Genomic DNA, 18,059 nt, shown 5'->3' with positions numbered 1-18,059 from the left:
ATCATATCATATTATCCTACAATGGAATTCTGAGATATAGTTTTATAGACTAATTTTATATTGCATACCCTTATATGGAACATACTAACTTTGCATATCATAGATTTACAACCGATTAACGTAATGTGACATAACAATATGGTATTTGATGGTTAATAATTGAAATCTGAAAATAGTAATTATTCATTATTACGGACAAATAATTTAAAATAGCAGTACCTATTAATATTTGTATATTCCATTTGATAAAAATGTATCTATTATATATGTTTTCAGGGCTAATTTTGTTAACTTCTACTGAATATGAAGGAATTGTTATTAACTAGATTTAATAAAAATGTAAGAAATGAGAGAGAGAGATATTGTGACTTGAACTTGATATTGCGGGTCATGACATTGGTGTCCAGGATGCATTTTGCTTCGACTTTTATAGTAAAATTGCCTTTTCTTTCTAAATCTCGACAAAGAGATGATTACAAAAGCTATGAGTTGATTTTAGCTCATGTGTTCATCGAGCCTACCGGCATAAACTGAAGCCTCTGTTGTTTTCTTGCACTCATTATTCTTAATCGACAATATGGTATTAGAATAATGCCTACGATGATTGTAAACTTGTGTAACAATAAGCACTTTACTTACTTTGTAGTTAAAAATCAAGCATGGTGGGCTTGTACTTGTAATAGTCAAACATGTACTAAACGGGAAATGCATAAGTTCAAGAAAAGCATATCCCTGTTACATTCAAAACTGTGTCTTTGATTCTTTTTATCCGATATATATGATATATGTTTGTATTTTGTTTTTAAACTTACGTAATGGATCACTTCTTCTCAGAACTTTTATTTGAAATAACCACATATACAAGTTATGATAAAATATCAAGCTTGATTTGTGTGAAGAAAAAACAAAAGTAATTACAATAGTTTGGTCACTTGCGGAAATCGATATCAAACAGCCAAGTTGTAATAACTCAAATAACACATGTCTTATAAAAAACTACTTGATTATATACCAGCTAATACCACGTTCTTTTAAATTAGAACTAACATTATTACTGGTAAATACCACTTTGTGCTTTTTGTTTATTTTTAAGTTAGATAATTATTTGATAGATTTGGATACATTATTAATTCGGTTTCCAAGTCAATGATTTAAGGAGTTTAGGTATTTATAAATATCGTAAGGTTATTAATTAAATACATTAATGCGTACTTACAGCACTAATTCAGATCGTTTTTATGCACTATCATGTAAGAGATTTGTTGCTTAGATTATTGGGTTTATTTTCTCAGGAGAGGTTTTTCTCTATAAATACACTTATTCAAATCATACATCCATGTTGTTAACTATTAGATTGTATACCCTCGGTGGGGCAACAACCGTTTCACATCCTAAATTGAGTCCTTATGTCTCGAGTGATTGGTTATTTTGGAATTGATTTAGTCTATGATGGAAGAAGTAACTTATCTCATTATACATTCCAAAGTAACGGAATGCATACATCTTTAAAGATTCCATGGAAGATTGTCATTAAAAACGAATTTCGTACTTGATTCCATATATCTACGTATAATTTATGTAAAGAATATCCGGTGGTATGAACTGAGAACGCTGGAAAGTGAACCTAAGTTACACCATGTGGACTGTAAATTTTAATAACACGCATCTCAAGTCTGGGAGAATTTCACTATGGGAACACTATGCCACAGTAGACCACTACCAATCGTATACCTCTAGTACTCTTGCATTCAGTGCTGTGGCATTATCCGAGTTTCTGTATAATATTATTAAGACATTGCATGAGCCAAAACAATTAGAAACAAATAGGGCAAAGTGTGGTTAAGGCTTCATGAGGATATGTAACCATGAAAAATAAGTGCTCTTAACCGGAAAGTCATTATCCATTCGTGGATGAGGTAGCGCGGTCGATTATGTTAGTTTTAAAGGCCGTTTCAAAAATCACATTTACATTTTTTCCCTACACTTACAGATACAACATTCGCAGGCATTAGACACGTTTATCTTTCAGCATAATATATAATAAACACGTTCCATTTTCAAATATTTCTTGAATACTCATTGCTTTATAGATTCTTTCGCACGAATGGTATTTTCTCACTATGAAAACAGGAGAATTTAGTATTTTTCTTCTCAGTAACAAAAGCTTACTTTCTTTACCACAACATTACCAATATTGAAAACGTTGTTGAGTTTGCCATTTGTATTAGAAATATTTAACACAGCTGTAGACAATATTACACACTGTACGAAATTTTACAATGTGATTAATTGTCGTCCCGAAAAATAAATCCGTTGCACTTTGTTCCTATATGAAATTATGTACTGATTGGTGTATGCACTCAAAAAGTAATAAAAACCCGAGTATGTGTATTTTATATTGCATTTTGATGTTAAATTAGTGACAATATATACACGTTTATGCATCTAGTTACTCGTCTCAAATGATGGTGAATCTTCTATGCATATGTCTGCCAGGCAGCATCTTTTAATGTCACTTGAACGGATGGAATACCCTATCCCCACCGCTGTCCATGTGGAATCTAACTCGTATAATTGTTTTACGGGCATTCTTATGTGATAGATACTTTGAAAACCATTTAACCGGTTATCACATAACCGCAGATGAATGAATAAGAAAAAGGGTGATAATCATATGTGATAACCTCGTTACAATGAGTTATCAATTGATCGTTTTCATTGGAAACAGCTATCATAAAAATGTAAAATACATCTAAGTCTCACTACGTTCAAGTTATATAATATCTGAATTTGTTCAACAATAAACCAAAGTGAATCTCGTTGATGTCCATCTTGTCTCCTCTGTTGTCCGATGGTAACTCTAGATTCTCGTATATCATATATAAAATCGAAGGACAAAAAATATCAATCGACTTTAATGCCCGTACTTTACCCGCAATATATATCCCACTGAAGGGTTCTCTAGAACCAGATTATATTGAATATTATATGATTATTCTATATTGTTCTCTTCTATTCCACGGGTTCTATTGAAATACGTGATTGTCCGTAGAGCTTTAGTTCGTATACACAATCACATACTACTATCAGAGGGAACTCTAATCCAAGAATTGGCTAATACACCATGTGTTTTGATGACTTTACAATAGAGACGTCTCGACGTTGCTTATTGATTTTTGAACAATATAATCCTATGGAAATAATCAATGGAACCGTCATGTCTTAAGACGTATTCTATTTTATTCAAGAAATATTGAATTTTGTTCATACGCTTCGTCATCGATGTTACAAAATCTATTTTTACACTTAATCAGGGTATAAAACGTAAATATTGTTGGCCAAACTTTTGTGAGCAATCCGCCAAGTAGATTTTTCTTTCATATTCCTTATGATAGGTAACAAAATAGTTTACATACAGATGCTTACAAAATAATATAGTCTTGGTCCATATCAATAGCCTACATTAGACTAACAATGTCATATGATTGTGGTTAAGACGTGTATAATTTATCACCACAAATGAAATGTATGGGATGCATGGCTAATAGTAAGATTGGGGAAAATTTTAGATAAAATAAATGGACAATAACATACCACTAACTGCCAGTGTCACAATTGTTATCATTTCAGGGCTCATGGCTAACGCTACGCAGTATTTAAGGAATAAGCGGCAGATCATCTGATTAAATTGTTGTACTGCAACAACAGGAGCACAATCCAATATAAGGATTACGTTTATTATTGTTTAAACGTGTGCATTTACTTACTAATATAATATACTTCAGGTGGGAGTGGTAAGGTTGATTGTATCCGATAAATCAGATGGACTGCCCAACCCCCCCCCCCCACCCCATTATAAGCACGTGTATTTGATATTTTGACAACATCACATTCATCATAGAGATGATCCACGCATTCATAACTAGAAGATAATGGATGATAAAACACTCTACGTGTATTGTCTTCGAAATGATTTACACTAGAACTTTTATTTATCTCAATTATCTTATGATATTTGTATTTTTTGCGTATGTTCTGGTCATTTGTTTGTATGCATAGGGTTGTGTACACAACATTATGAGAATGACACCTTAACACATAGGCATAGTTCACAGGGTTATTTGCACATATCCTACTACATATTAATATATTACAGTTAATTTCTGCAACACAAAAAACCCATGGTGTATCGAACCAAATGGCAAGATAAGATAATTCAAAACAAAATTTCTTAATAGGAGAGTGTTCAAATGGTCTCATCTTAATGCATATATTTTTTTATAACTTTTCGCTTTGGCTCACGGAACGGATACGCATGACAAAAATGGATCTGAATTCCCGCAAATCATCAGTGTAATGACAACCTGTGTAGAATGATTCGCGATAGTACCAATAACTTAAAGATTTGCATAAATCGTAAAAATCCAAACTTCAATGTAAGTGTTGGTATTTGACTACTAAGCTATGCTAGACCTATAGCTTTTAAACCATATGGATTAGTTTTTTTCTAATCTCAAAATAAAATGTTTTGATATACTTACTGTGAATGCATATCCTACATTTATTTCGTTACATTTAGTTAGAGATTTTCTCTCTTTTTTAATGTAACCCCCCCCTCCACCTCTCTTTCTTGGTTAGATGAGGGATAAATTATCAATCAAAATTTTACCTTTCAAGAACAATTGACATTACTCGATTACTCGGTGGACTTATTTATCATACAAAAATAAACAGGATGTAATAAGAAAACTTGAGGAGTCATATAGTGGTGGAGTATCCAATAGAACAAACCAACCGTGCACTCGGCGCTCAAAATGACCCATTTTATTTCTAAGTCCGTGGCCTGGGATTCAACATCCCCGGCCAGCTAGGTGCGAGTATCTATGGAATGTAGCGTTCACCACTACACAAAACTGAGTCCACACATTTTTTTTGAGGGGTTTTTGTCTCAATAATGTTAGATGTGAAAGTCTTGGTAAGTGCTGTGTATTCAACTGGCGCAATTAATATTGTGTAATTGGGTAGAGTAGAGTCAGTTGTTTTTTCTCTGTGTGCTCCTTTTGGTTTTGATTTATTTGAACGTTCTTTAGTCGTTAGCCTACGGGCATGGGAGTAAATGTTGGGTGATCACGGATCAAGCCGTGTAGACGTGTATCCCGAGGGGAAAGTTCACCATACAGTGGTCAGGAACCTGGCAAAAACCTGCCCACATCTGAATCACAAATGGTAACCCAGATTTCAATAAAGGACCTTATTATTGGGTACTGTAGATATCTTGGAAATGGAGGGACTGACTTCACATGGAGTCTTAGGGAGCAACATTGTATTAATTATATTGTATATGACTTATTTTAAGGGATTCATTAAGTAGTTAAAGTCCGCTTCGCACTTTGGAGGTTCAGACGTTTGGATATACAAATTGATACAGGCAGTTAGTTATCGTTTCAATACATAAAGCTTATTATTTGATTGCCCGAACTAGTAAAGCCGAGCAGTAACGAGGCTTTGCGAATTAGATCTCTCGGTTTTCCGCGTCGGCTACCAAAATAAAACAAAATTAAAATAGATCAAAAATAAATCCTGTATTGTAAGATATTAACCGTGTACTCTGTGTATTTCTTCATTAAAAACAAAGCATATTGGCAGTTATTTACTGTGGTTTCTCTAGAAAACGAGACGCTTTTTTTGATGCGAGAAGGAAAATAATTCATTCCACTAAACATGGTGAATATGTCAGCCCATTCGCAAATTAATACAGTAATCATATTCAGTGTGTAATATCACTGAAACAATTTGAAAATACATCAAAAAAACAATAATTACCCTTCAAAGAATTACTTTACAACATATTCTATTGCCATGATTCAAGAAAAGATGACACCACAATGCGAGATTTTAGAGTTTGCAAACATGACGTCATTTCCAGTGATTGTGACGTCACCTTTTAGCGCGCGGACCGACATGACATTTCATCTCACAAGGAAGATAAAACTTCGTTGTCAAGTAAGAAAAGTATTCCTTCAGATGTGGAAAACACCAAATTACATGTTATCGAATTTATTAAACGGATATAAAGCAACCAGATTCAAGTGATCCCATTAACATTTTTGCCCGATTGTTTTTTCTATCATTGTTGAAAGTATCTTAGGATTCGCTAAGTTAGATTTCTGTCGTCGGTGCTACTGTCTGTTCCGTGGTCACCGTGGATCTTCTCAGGACGGACAGCTATGAACACTGTGTGTGTCTGTTAATATCCACGGAGCTAAGCCCAGTATATCGTCTTTTCACCGCAGAATGAGAATATCAAGTAAGCTGCTTCAGCGATGTGTTCTATAACTTACTTTAGAAACTGTGCTGATAACACTACTTTGTGTAATGTGTGTATATTTATTAAATTTTTTTGGAACATGCATTAAGCACCTACTTGTGGAAAAATCTAACTGACTACTATTTTTGGTCATTTTAAACGGATTTGCATTTTGCTGGAAATGCTCAGCTCTCTTCATTTTTTTTCGAAATAACCCGCCGTATACATACAAAGCGGAAAATATATTTCATAGAAATGATTTTTTCAATTTAATCTGAATTGATTTTGGCCTTTTATTTCGGATTATTAATATATACTGGCTTTATAACGTTTTTAAGTCATTGCTCTTCATTATTTACATACAATTACCTTTACTCTCACATATGTTTCATGGATATTGGTTTTGCTCAAGGGCGATTTTTAGACCATGTGTTAATGTTTTTGTCACGATAGCGAAATTCTTCAATGGTATTGCACGGAAGAAACGAGCAGACATTTGATGAATATATGCAGTGGAGCTGACGAAATACAAAATCTGACCGAAAAAAAGTTTTAAAAATAATTTTGACATGATGAAAAGTGGTGTCGACAAGCTATATCAATATATCAGTAATTTGAAGACTGGTTCAACTATCCTACCTATCGTTAATATGACGCCCGATCCCGACTGCAATGACATAATGCGCTAACAAGAATAGCCTATCATCGGAAAATGCTGGTTTTCGATAAATGTTTTAAATTGGCGGATTATAGGTGTATTCTCATGATATGTCATCAATTAAAACATACAAAATGTAAGAAAAAAAACTGCGAAATAAACAAATAAACGTCTGCAGTGCAGACACATCGCAAAATCCGTAAACAATGTGACGTCATCGGAATGCATTAAAACATTGAATATTGTATAAAATGTACAACAACGTATAACTTACATGGATATGCTAATAAGCAATTTACTGAAATGCAACATTAATCCACGTGCGTTGACAGTACCTTCTCGATGAGTTCATTCTCTAAAAGGTTATGTAAAGCGACACTCGTTGGTCAGTGCTGTAACTTGCGTTCAACTAAGTGCTAGGATGCTACATTACACGCTCAAGTTGTGAAGTTGATATTAAAACAATACTTTTTTGTTGTTCCGATGTCAACAGAGACAAGTCATTTTTGCACATGTACGGCAATTTGGAAACCACAATAACCGAATGCCAATCTAGAATAGACAAAGTCGTGTGTGTGGTTTGAAAGCACGTACAAATTTTGGCAAAATAAAATAAACCGCTATATATGAATAAACTGATGCGATAGTATCAACAGCGAAGCATGATGTAAGATGATGTAAGACAAGATTAATTAGAATGAAATATAAAATTATGATTATACAAATAATTAAGCAGTCAAATATTGATTCTGTTTGCGTATAAAACATAAAGGTACAATTTGACGGTTGTTAATTGACATAATATGACACAAATAGAGGCATGGAATATATGATTACGTGGTAGTAATTTAGCTGCTAAAATATGGTGTCATTGCTTCAAAAATGTAGAATAAAATGTATCATTAAATTTAGTAACTGATAGTGCGAAATGCGGTAAATGATTTTTGTAAATAAGTGAAGAAAAATCATTTCACACAGTAACACCTCCTGAGATGAATACATTCCGTTTTATGAAAACGTATCTATTATAAGTTTTAAGTAAAATAAATCATTTTCTATATAATTCTACTTAATCTATGAGATTGTAAAAAATGAAGAAATAACATGTTGCTTGATTTGTAGTTAGGTCATGCCTTGATCCTGGTTTCATTTGGTTTGATTTCAGAGTGTAATTTGCTTTTCTTCCTAAATTCGACAAGGATTGATATCAAGTGTTTTGGAGATAATATGTTTATAAGACAGGAATATATGAAGGCTGTTATTATCTGCATCATTGTTTTAACTATTTTTATAGACTTCATATTAAACATTTGTAGCATTAAGCACTTTACTTTGTAAAACGTGGACTTGCAATTGTATCAAGTCAACATGTAAAAAACGGCAAATGTGTATGTTCCAGACTAAACGATCCGTGTTACATGTTTGCACATACGGAGCAATAATTTTATAGTTCTGTCTTTGATAATTGCTACCCGCGTAATATGATAGATATTTGTATTTTATTCTTTAGCATACGTAATAGATCACTTGTTATCATTACTTTTATTTGAGGTAACCAGATATAGACAGTTATGATAGCAAATCAAGCTTCAATGGTCACAACCGTGTGATATTCTAAATAAAGACCAATATATTCGATGATGGTTATATCCGGAATGATTAAGCTATGTCGAAGTAATGCACACTATGCACCAAGTAACGGAAGACATACATCTTGAAGAATTCCTGGAAATTTGTCATTAAAATCGAATTCCTTTCTTAATTTAGCAATTTTATAAGAGAATGAACGCGGTACGATCAGAGCCCAGAGGGTAAACCAAGCAAAGCAGTGTCTCATGTATAACACGCTAGTCCATTCTGATATTTTCACTGTCTATGGAACAAATGCACGATGATACCCAATGTATACAGTGCAGTATATCCCTTCTCTCCATTATCCAATTTCTGAAATAATAAAAGACATTCTGTGATAAGTGATTCTTATTATTTCAGATAAATTCAGATACATTCACAAAATGAGTCTACAGAGATCTGTTATCAAGCCATATGGACATAACATTTTAGTTGAATTTTTTTAATGAGGACATCAAATGTTGTGAAAGTATGTTTAATAAAGATATTTCAGTCTGGTGAGGGTATGTTGAATGATGGCCTACAAGTTTATGGTGTGATGACTGATGTAATAAGTGTATGTTTACAGACTAGTAATTATGACTGATGAGAAGCAAAAACTATAGTGTGACGAGGGCAAACATTTACACTCTGATGACTGATGTCTCAGTAATGATGAGAACATAAGATTACAGTGTGATGACTGCTTAGGGCATATGTTTTCAGGGTAAATTGTTAATTCTACTGAAATTAAGGAATGTTTTAATTAGATTATAAAAATGAAGAAATTATATTTTGCTTGATTTGTTATTAGGTCATGCCTTGGTCCAGGATGCATTTTGTTCGATTATAGAGTAAAATTGCATTTTCTTTCTAAATTCGACAAGGATTGATATAAAGCATGAGTGATTTTAGATAATGTGTTCATTAGACAGGCATATATGAAGGCTGTTGTTTTCTGAATCATTATTTTAACAATGGTAATAGAATAATGCCACGATATTAAACGTGTGTAACAATAAGCACTTTACTTACTTTGTAGTTAAAAATCAAGCATGGTGGGCTTGTACTTGTAATAGTCAAACATGTACTAAACGGGAAATGCATACGTTCAAGAAAAGCATATCCCTGTTACATTCAAAACTGTGTCTTTGATTCTTTTTATCCGATATATATGATATATGTTTGTATTTTGTTTTTAAACTTACGTAATGGATCACTTCTTCTCAGAACTTTTATTTGAAATAACCACATATACAAGTTATGATAATAAATCAAGCTTGATTTGTGTGAAGAAAAAAACAAAAGTAATTACAATAGTTTGGTCACTTGCGGAAATCGATATCAACAGCCAAGTTGTAATAACTCAATTAGCACATGTCTAAAAAACTATTTTAATACCAGCTAATACCACGTTTAAATTAGTAACATTACTGGTAAATACCACTTTTGATTCAGATAATTATTTGATAGAAATGAACAATATTAATTCGGTTTCCAAGCAAGATTTAAGAGTTAGGTATTTATAAATAAGTAACGTTATAATTAAATACATTAATGCGTACTTACCGCACTAATTCGATCGTTTTATGCACTAATAAGGATCGTTGCTTGATTAGGTTTATTTTCAGGAGAGGTTTCTCTATAAATACACTAATAATCATACATCCATGTTTTAACTATAATTGTATACCCTCGGGGCCACAACCGTTTCACATCCTAAATTGAGTCCTATGTCTCCGATGATGGTTATTTTGGGAATGATTTAGTCATGTGGAAGTAATACTCATTATACACCAAATAACGGAATGCATACATCTTAAAGAATCCATGGAAGCTTGTCATTAAAAACGAATTTCGTACTTGATTCCTCTACTACGATAATTATGTAAGAATATCCGGGGTATGAACAGAGCCCAGAAGGTGAACCAAGTACACCAGTGCTTTCATTTATAACACGCATATATCAAGTCTGAAAGTTTCACGAAAAAGAACTTCACGTCTATTGAGCTATTATTTGCAGCAATAATAATTATCGTTCCCACATGGATTGCGCTCATACACCCTTGCTCCGCCAAAATTGGTAAAGCAGCGTTACGCACGGATTTACGTACCCGTCCCCAATAGCATCCCATTACAACCTGAGATATCCGAAGCGTTTGATTCCCTCCCATGAAGAGCCTACAGTCAACTGAGGAGCACCGTGCAATGAGGGCAATATGTGCTAAAAACCGAAACGCGATCAACACCCACGCCGCCGAAGGCCAAACGAGTGTGCCCACTGTGTAAGGAAGCTGGAAGACCAGACAATCATTTCCTTAGTTAGTGTTCTAACCTTCCGTTCGATGAAAGGCGGTTTATTGCCCAAGGCTCATCAAGTTGCGAACATTGCGAGGAAACTGAAACCCTGGCACCATCCCTTGTAATTCCACCCCGCAGATCAGTGACAGTAGTAAGGTCAATCGCGTGGCAATTCGGCAATCCCCGTACCTCGACGTTTTCTATGGACACCATACTATCCGGCTTACCATCGATAGCGGTGCTACAGGGAACATGAAGCGACTTTCGTGTGCTCAGCGGCTAGGTGCGAAAATTGCCTGTAATTCCCAGTCTGTCAGTCAAGAGGATGGTTCGTCGCAGTTAAAAGTGGTCGGCGAGACATGCTTATCATTCTCACACGAAGGACATGATCTTTACTGTGAAGGCATCGTAGTGGAAAACCTTGACTCTGACGTCTTAGCGGGTATACCGTTTATGGAACAAAATGACGTTTCCGTCCGACCGGCCAAACAACAAATCCTCATTTGCGACTCGTTAGTGTGTTCGTATGGCTCGACCGGTATACCAGCTGATGGACTTGCGGTAAGACGTGCGCATGTTCTCCGATCGACAGCGAAGTCCGTAATTTGGACTGGTGAATTTGTTGAACTTGGACTCCCTGACGATCTGGTTTATTATGAAGGAAAAGTCTCAGTCGAACCTCATGTCGCGTCAGAGTCGTGGGCGTTCCCGTCTCTTGTGTCAAGTGTCGCAGGTAAAATTCGAGTCCCGAACCTCACCAGTGAACCACAATCTGTTGGAAGGAACGAAAATGTTTGCAAGGTGCGATCTACATTCATACCCGCAAAACCGGACAGTCAGCCTGCTAAAATTCCGCAAACTCGTAATGTCGCATGCTAAAATTAGACACTCGCGAGCACGTTTAAACTCGACCCAATGATATGCACGACCGCAGATATGAAAGGAAAATTTCCTGAGTGTTGAACGGAATTTGACGAGCTGTTTTAAGCCTCCAGCTTCCACTGGAATTTAATGGTGCAGTCGGTCCTCTACAAGGTAAAGTCAATATGGGTCCGGTCCAGCCCATACAGCGAAAAGGGGGCGCGTTACCGCAGTACTTCAAAAATCAGTTGGACGAACTTCAGTCTAAATTCGACAAATAAGAGGAAATATGTGTCTTTCGTCGACCGGATGATGTTGGTGACCGGTGTGTCCGTCGAGTAACGTGAACCCCGTCATTCCTAGTTAAAAAAACAAGCGGTGGTTTTTTTCGCCTCTTGTAAACCGTGGTTTTTGCCGAGAATTGGGAACGCCCTATTTTTAGCCAAAAGCCCACACAAACCCATCTATGTTGCCGGGAATGGGGTTGATTCCCACTCTACGAAACCCGCCTCCACTTGCCTCACATGGTTTCTTACATCATCCGCAGACAGGGACTACTTGAACGAAGGCCAAATTTTTTCTTTTTATCAAATTCCACTTGCAAAAGAGTCGATGAAATACTGTGGTGTCGTTACCCCGTTCAAGGATGTAAGAGTTTACGCGCGAACTGCTATGGGCATGCCCGGTTCCGAGACCGCTCTCGAGGAGTTAACGTGTCGTATATTAATGACATAAAGATTGAGTCGAATTCCAGATGAGTCAAATTATTTTCGTTGGTCCGTTGAATTTCAAGATAACGAGTTTATGTATAGTTTGATGTACTTTCACGTATTACAAATGTATTCAGGTATTTTGTACAACGTATATTCATTTTATCATTATTAGCATTTATTTTTTATTTTTTAATAATTTAGCTGACGTAATGTCTCAAAAGTGTCTTGTCGTCTCATACCTCTAACACTGATACGGAAAGGTTTCTACACGTGCTAGTAAAACCATTCTCAGCATAGATTGAAATTAATCATTTTTGACTGCACAAATTATTCGATTAGTAGTTTGTTTGTTTGTTTGATTAATTAACGTCCTATTAACAGCTATGGTCATGTAAGGACGGCCTCCCATGTATGCGGTGTGTTGCGTGTATGTTGTGGGTGGTGCGTGTTTTGGGAGACTGCGGTATATTCATGTTGTGTCTTCTTGTATAGTGGAACTGTTACCCTTTTTATAGTGCTATATCACTGAAGCATGCCGCCGAAGACACCAAGCAACACACCCCACCCGGTCACATTATACTGACAACGGGCGAACCAGTCGTCCCACTCCCTGTTTGCTGAGCGCTAAGCAGGAGCAGAAACTACCACTTTTATAGACTTTGGTCTGTCTCGGCCAGGGGACAGAACCCAGAGCCTTCCTCACAGGGGCGAACGCTCAACTCGTGGCCAAAAATTAGGCGGTGCCAAGGGAGGGATTAGGAAAGATACAGTAAGTTAGGAACAAGAGAAAAGATAAGATCCTAAATTGAGTCGCCTTTTACGATCATGCAATAGGGGCAGCAGGTACAATTCTAACTCTCTACCTGCAGGGCCAGACTTTTTTTTAACCCCCCCCCCCCCATGGTGGTGTCATCTATTTCTTGAATCATAGTAATGGTATGTATTGTAAAGTGATTCTTTGAAGGGTAATTATTGTTTTTTTAGTATTTCCATATTGTTTCAGTTATATTATACACTGATTGGTATTACTGGTACTATTTGCGAATGCGCTTATAGATTTTCCACGCTTCCTTCTACATCAAAGAGCGTCTCGTTTGGAGCGAAACCAAGTAAATAACTGTCAATATGCTTTTGTTTTTAATGCAGGGTGCACAGATTTACACGGTTAGTACCTTACATGAATTATTTTGATTTATTTTAATTTTGTTTTATTTTTGGTGGTCGACACGGAAAACCGACATGATTCGGCATAGCCTCGTTATCTCGGCTTTTCTAAGTCTTACCATGTAATTCTCTTTCTATCTTTATCTTAACCCTAACGCTCCAAGGCGGACTTAACTCTCGATGATTCCGTTAAAACATGTTATTTAAATATTAATTCAAGAGATCTAAAGGACCCAATACAAAGTTTGTATTGAACTATGGGTACAAGTTTGATTATCATGTGGGACAGTTGCAGGAACTGACCACTAGTCAGTGGGATTTCCCCCCGGATACTCGGTCTCCAGCTTTCCACCACCATTTTCCTATGTCCCCCTGGCTATTAAAAGGACGTTCAAATAATCAAGCAAAATGGTGTTCCCGGATAGAAACAACTGGTCTAGCTACCATTACACAATATTAAAAGTGTCAGATGAATATACAAACAAAACTTACAGGATTTTCGCTCAAAGATTATTGAAAATCCTAAAAAAAAGTTTTCATGTAGTGAAGTGATAACGCTACTTCCTTTTATAACCCCCAAACTGGCCAGGGAATCCATCCCTGCCATGGACGTAGAAATGTCAGGGGTCAACTGCCTGATCACCGTTCTTTCGTGGTTGATTCATCACTCTCTTATTACTTTCGATCTCTTGAAAACGATTTGTATAAGTTAATTATGCATTTTATTCTACATCACGTAAGCTTTTGATTAATTTTAGCAGCTTGACTAATACCACATAAGCATGTTTATGTAAATCAACCTATATGCCTATATACTTATATTTTGACTTGCTAGTGGGCGACATATTAAGGAGTGTTGCAGGCGAAATGAAGATATTTCTGTGCCTCCAATGCAGACTTAACTCTTGATAATACCCTTCAAATAAGTCATTAAAATATTTTATACAATTTGCTCCCTATGACCTTGAATGATAGTCAAGGTCATCCATTTGAACAAACTCAGCATCATTCCTTTATGACTCTGACTATAAATAGGACGTTCAAATAATCAAACCAAATGAAGAACCCGGAGCAAAACAACTGACCTAGCTACCAATACACAAATTTGGTAGTGTCCGTTGAATTTAAAGCAACTACAAGATATTCACTCCAAGATTATCGAAAACCCAAACTGGGTGATCATGAGGTGTAGTGGTAACGTTACTTCCCTAAATACCCTAGCTGGCCGAACATGGGTTGTGACTCCTCACGCTCTTATAACAACCAATCCATTGAAAACGATTTGTATAAGATATATAAGTTGTTTCGTAAATTCAATGTAAAAAAATCAGTTTATATTTTTAAAATCCAAATGATGCATATGCTAGAAGATGACTTGACGAAGAATATGACATATCCGGTTATTTTTGTATCTATATAGTCAATGTGTCATCGAGTAATGTCAATTTCCTAAAAAGTTAAATTTTGATTGATTTTTCTCTCTAACAAGAAAGAAGGGAAGGTAATTAAAAAACAGAGAAAAATACTCCTAAATGTACTTATAAAGTGAATATGAAAACAATGTAGTATATCAAAACATTTTAAATTAAAAAAAAAATGAAACCATATGTAAAGGCTACATTCTATATGTTTAGTTTTATTACCAAAATTACATTGATGTTTGATATTTCATTTTATATTCTTAATTTTTTTACTATGCGATTATTCGATACACTTGTCTTTCACTTCGGATTGCGGACTGAAGATCCAGTTAGCATGTGTATCCGTTTCGTGACCAAAGCGCAAGTATATATCTATTTATGACACATTTGAACTATCATATTGATGAGTTGTTTGGCTATCTTTCTTTGTTGATACGCCTGGTTTCTGTGTTTCAGAAATAAACTGGATATTGTTGTGTTGCTATGTGTCAAGTAACCAATGTTCCATATGTTAGGTTCCGATCATCTCATACGTTGTGTACACTGTCCTATGCATAAAAATGACCAGTCAGCACACATACACTATGATATGAAAGTGAATACTACTAGTAATAGTGCTGTGTAATCATTTCGAAGACAACTGTACGATGTTAGGTCCATTATTTTATTATAATGCGCGGTCATGATGGATATGACAAAATACCAGAAAACACGTGTAAAAAGTCATCGATTTATTTATACATAAACCTTATCACCCAACCAGAAGTAATTGTTTAGTAATAAAATGCACACGTTTATAATATAACTTACCTCATTTGGATCTGCTCCGTGTTGCAGTAACAATTTAACAATATCTACTTGATCCAACATTACCGCGGTGTCCAAGCCCTGAAATTAAAATAATGTTATATGGCTAAGTAATATGTTATTGTCACTAATTTATTATTATTTTATCTAATTCCCCAATTGTATTATAGCAATACTTTATTAAATGATCAGAAGCAAAATCATAAAAAGTGTTGCCTATAATTATACATGTCCTACCACATCATATAACATGTGAGCTTTTGATATTATTAAGACTATATATGTTAAAGCATTGATGTAACTATTTCTTTTTAACTACATCCGGATATGAAAGAAAAAAAATATACGTGGCGGATTCTCACATCAGTTTGCAAACAAAATTTAGTTTATATTATGATTATATGATATTATACCCTGAGTTAAAAAAAGAATAGTAACAGCAATGCTTATACTTAGTATTTTCACAGTACTTGATCTAAAAAAAGAATAAGCTTAACGTACGATTCCATTGATTTTCCAATGGATTATTTATTTTCAATTCAATAAGCAACGCAGACGTCTCTATTGTACTGACATGAAAACGTCGGGTTTTCTTGCCATTCTTTTATTTGTTTTATTCATAGAATGAAGAAGAAAAAAATCTGCCTTTCAAAAAGTCGGATTTACAATGTAGTATGAAAATACATATAAACAATTAATTTTATTGCAAATTAATACATGTGATATGTTTTATTTTCGAGAAATACATATCAAGCTTTGTATTGATATTAGCCACCAACTCATGACGAGATAGAATTCGCAATGTGTAATTATAAGCTTGTCATCAATTTTAATGGAAATTGTCAATTCAGGTGGTTCGATACAGTTAGGCCTAAACATTTCCCCTCGTCCAATTTTCTTTAAAAATTTGCTCACTGAAATGATTGGTTAATAAAACTGTTTATTAAGCGCTTTTATTGAAATTTGACCGTGCGGTTTTGGAAATATTGTAACTCCAATAACCCTACTTTACCGCTGTTTTTCACAAAATACAATTTTACACACATATTTTCAAAGCTTGGTAATTGACTGAAATATTACAAACAACAACATTTTTTATCTTTAATGTGTAAGTTTATATGGCTATCAATGACCTCAATGTCGTTTCCACTCTTTAAAAATACAATAATTGTGAATTTTTCACGCGGAATGTGTGTAAAATGAGGCCTAAAAAGGCCCAATTTTTGCATTTGAATTTCAACTTAAAAACCTAATTTCAAAAAATTGTATTGTTTAATTTTCTTTATTTTTTGTCCACATAATAAGGACAGATGTTTGGGTTATGATGAAAGAATTATTAAAAAATTGATTGATCCGTGGAAAATATAATTTTTGAGTAATTAGCCTTTCTATACACCTACCCACCTAAAAATGACTTTTTTTTCACAATTATATTATTTGAATGAAATCGAGCGGTAATATTTTTATAAAGAACATCTTATATATTGAATATTATAAAGTGTAATAGTCTGATAATATAAAGTGTTATACCATTTAATTTTACGTCACGATGCCACCGATTTGATGCTATACAAAGCTAAGAAATGGCACAAATAAGCCATTATTTTGCCTGGATATAATATCTGAAAAATGAATATGGGAAATTCCGTGTAAAGATTCTACTTTAATTACCCTTTAGACAATCCATGATTTTATATTGTTTTAGCGGGAAAATATTTTATCAAATTCTATCTTTCCATCGTCAAGATATCTTAGATTCAATAGTCGTTTGAGGCAGATATTCAAGCATAAATTTGAATTTGGCGCCAAATCTGTAACGATGAAAAGCGTCTACGTGACAACGATCGAAGTTGATAACTTCAACTTGATCACAACAAAGTCGATAAAATCGATGTCATCATACACAACTGTATGTCTTTGTATGTTTTTGATGATATATCTGCATATCTAATACATGTAGATATATATTTATTATCCGAAGTAAACTAAAACAGATTTTTGGATCCTCAATATAACCTGTACGGCAAGTGTACGCCTAAGAAAAAATCTCTTATTCTGAATCCTCGATCTACGTTCAGCTGATAACTGTAGACAGGGAAATAAATTAGTCTATGCCTACATGTACATGTTTAGTTTCTATATTACAGATATAATACTGTTGTTGACACTAGCTTACATGTGCTTTTTCGTAAGATACATGTAGTATTTAATCAAAT

At 34.7% G+C, this 18,059-nt stretch overlaps 1 protein-coding gene across 1 annotated transcript in view; it reads right to left on the bottom strand.

Annotated features, from left to right (window-relative positions):
• Window positions 1–18,059, bottom strand: part of LOC138305772 (putative ankyrin repeat protein RF_0950) — a 124,417-nt gene that overhangs the window by 86,831 nt on the left and 19,527 nt on the right. Inside the window, exon 5 of the mRNA XM_069246042.1 lies at window positions 15,847–15,924. Coding sequence (XP_069102143.1) covers window positions 15,847–15,924 — 78 coding nt within the window. The remainder of the gene's footprint in view (window positions 1–15,846; window positions 15,925–18,059) is intronic.

Source organism: Argopecten irradians, chromosome 13, assembly GCF_041381155.1.
Source record: "Argopecten irradians isolate NY chromosome 13, Ai_NY, whole genome shotgun sequence".
NCBI classification, from domain to species: Eukaryota; Metazoa; Mollusca; class Bivalvia; order Pectinida; family Pectinidae; genus Argopecten; species Argopecten irradians.
The sequence above is the reverse complement of the archived record's forward strand: the minus strand, read 5'-3'. Positions and strand labels throughout refer to the sequence as shown.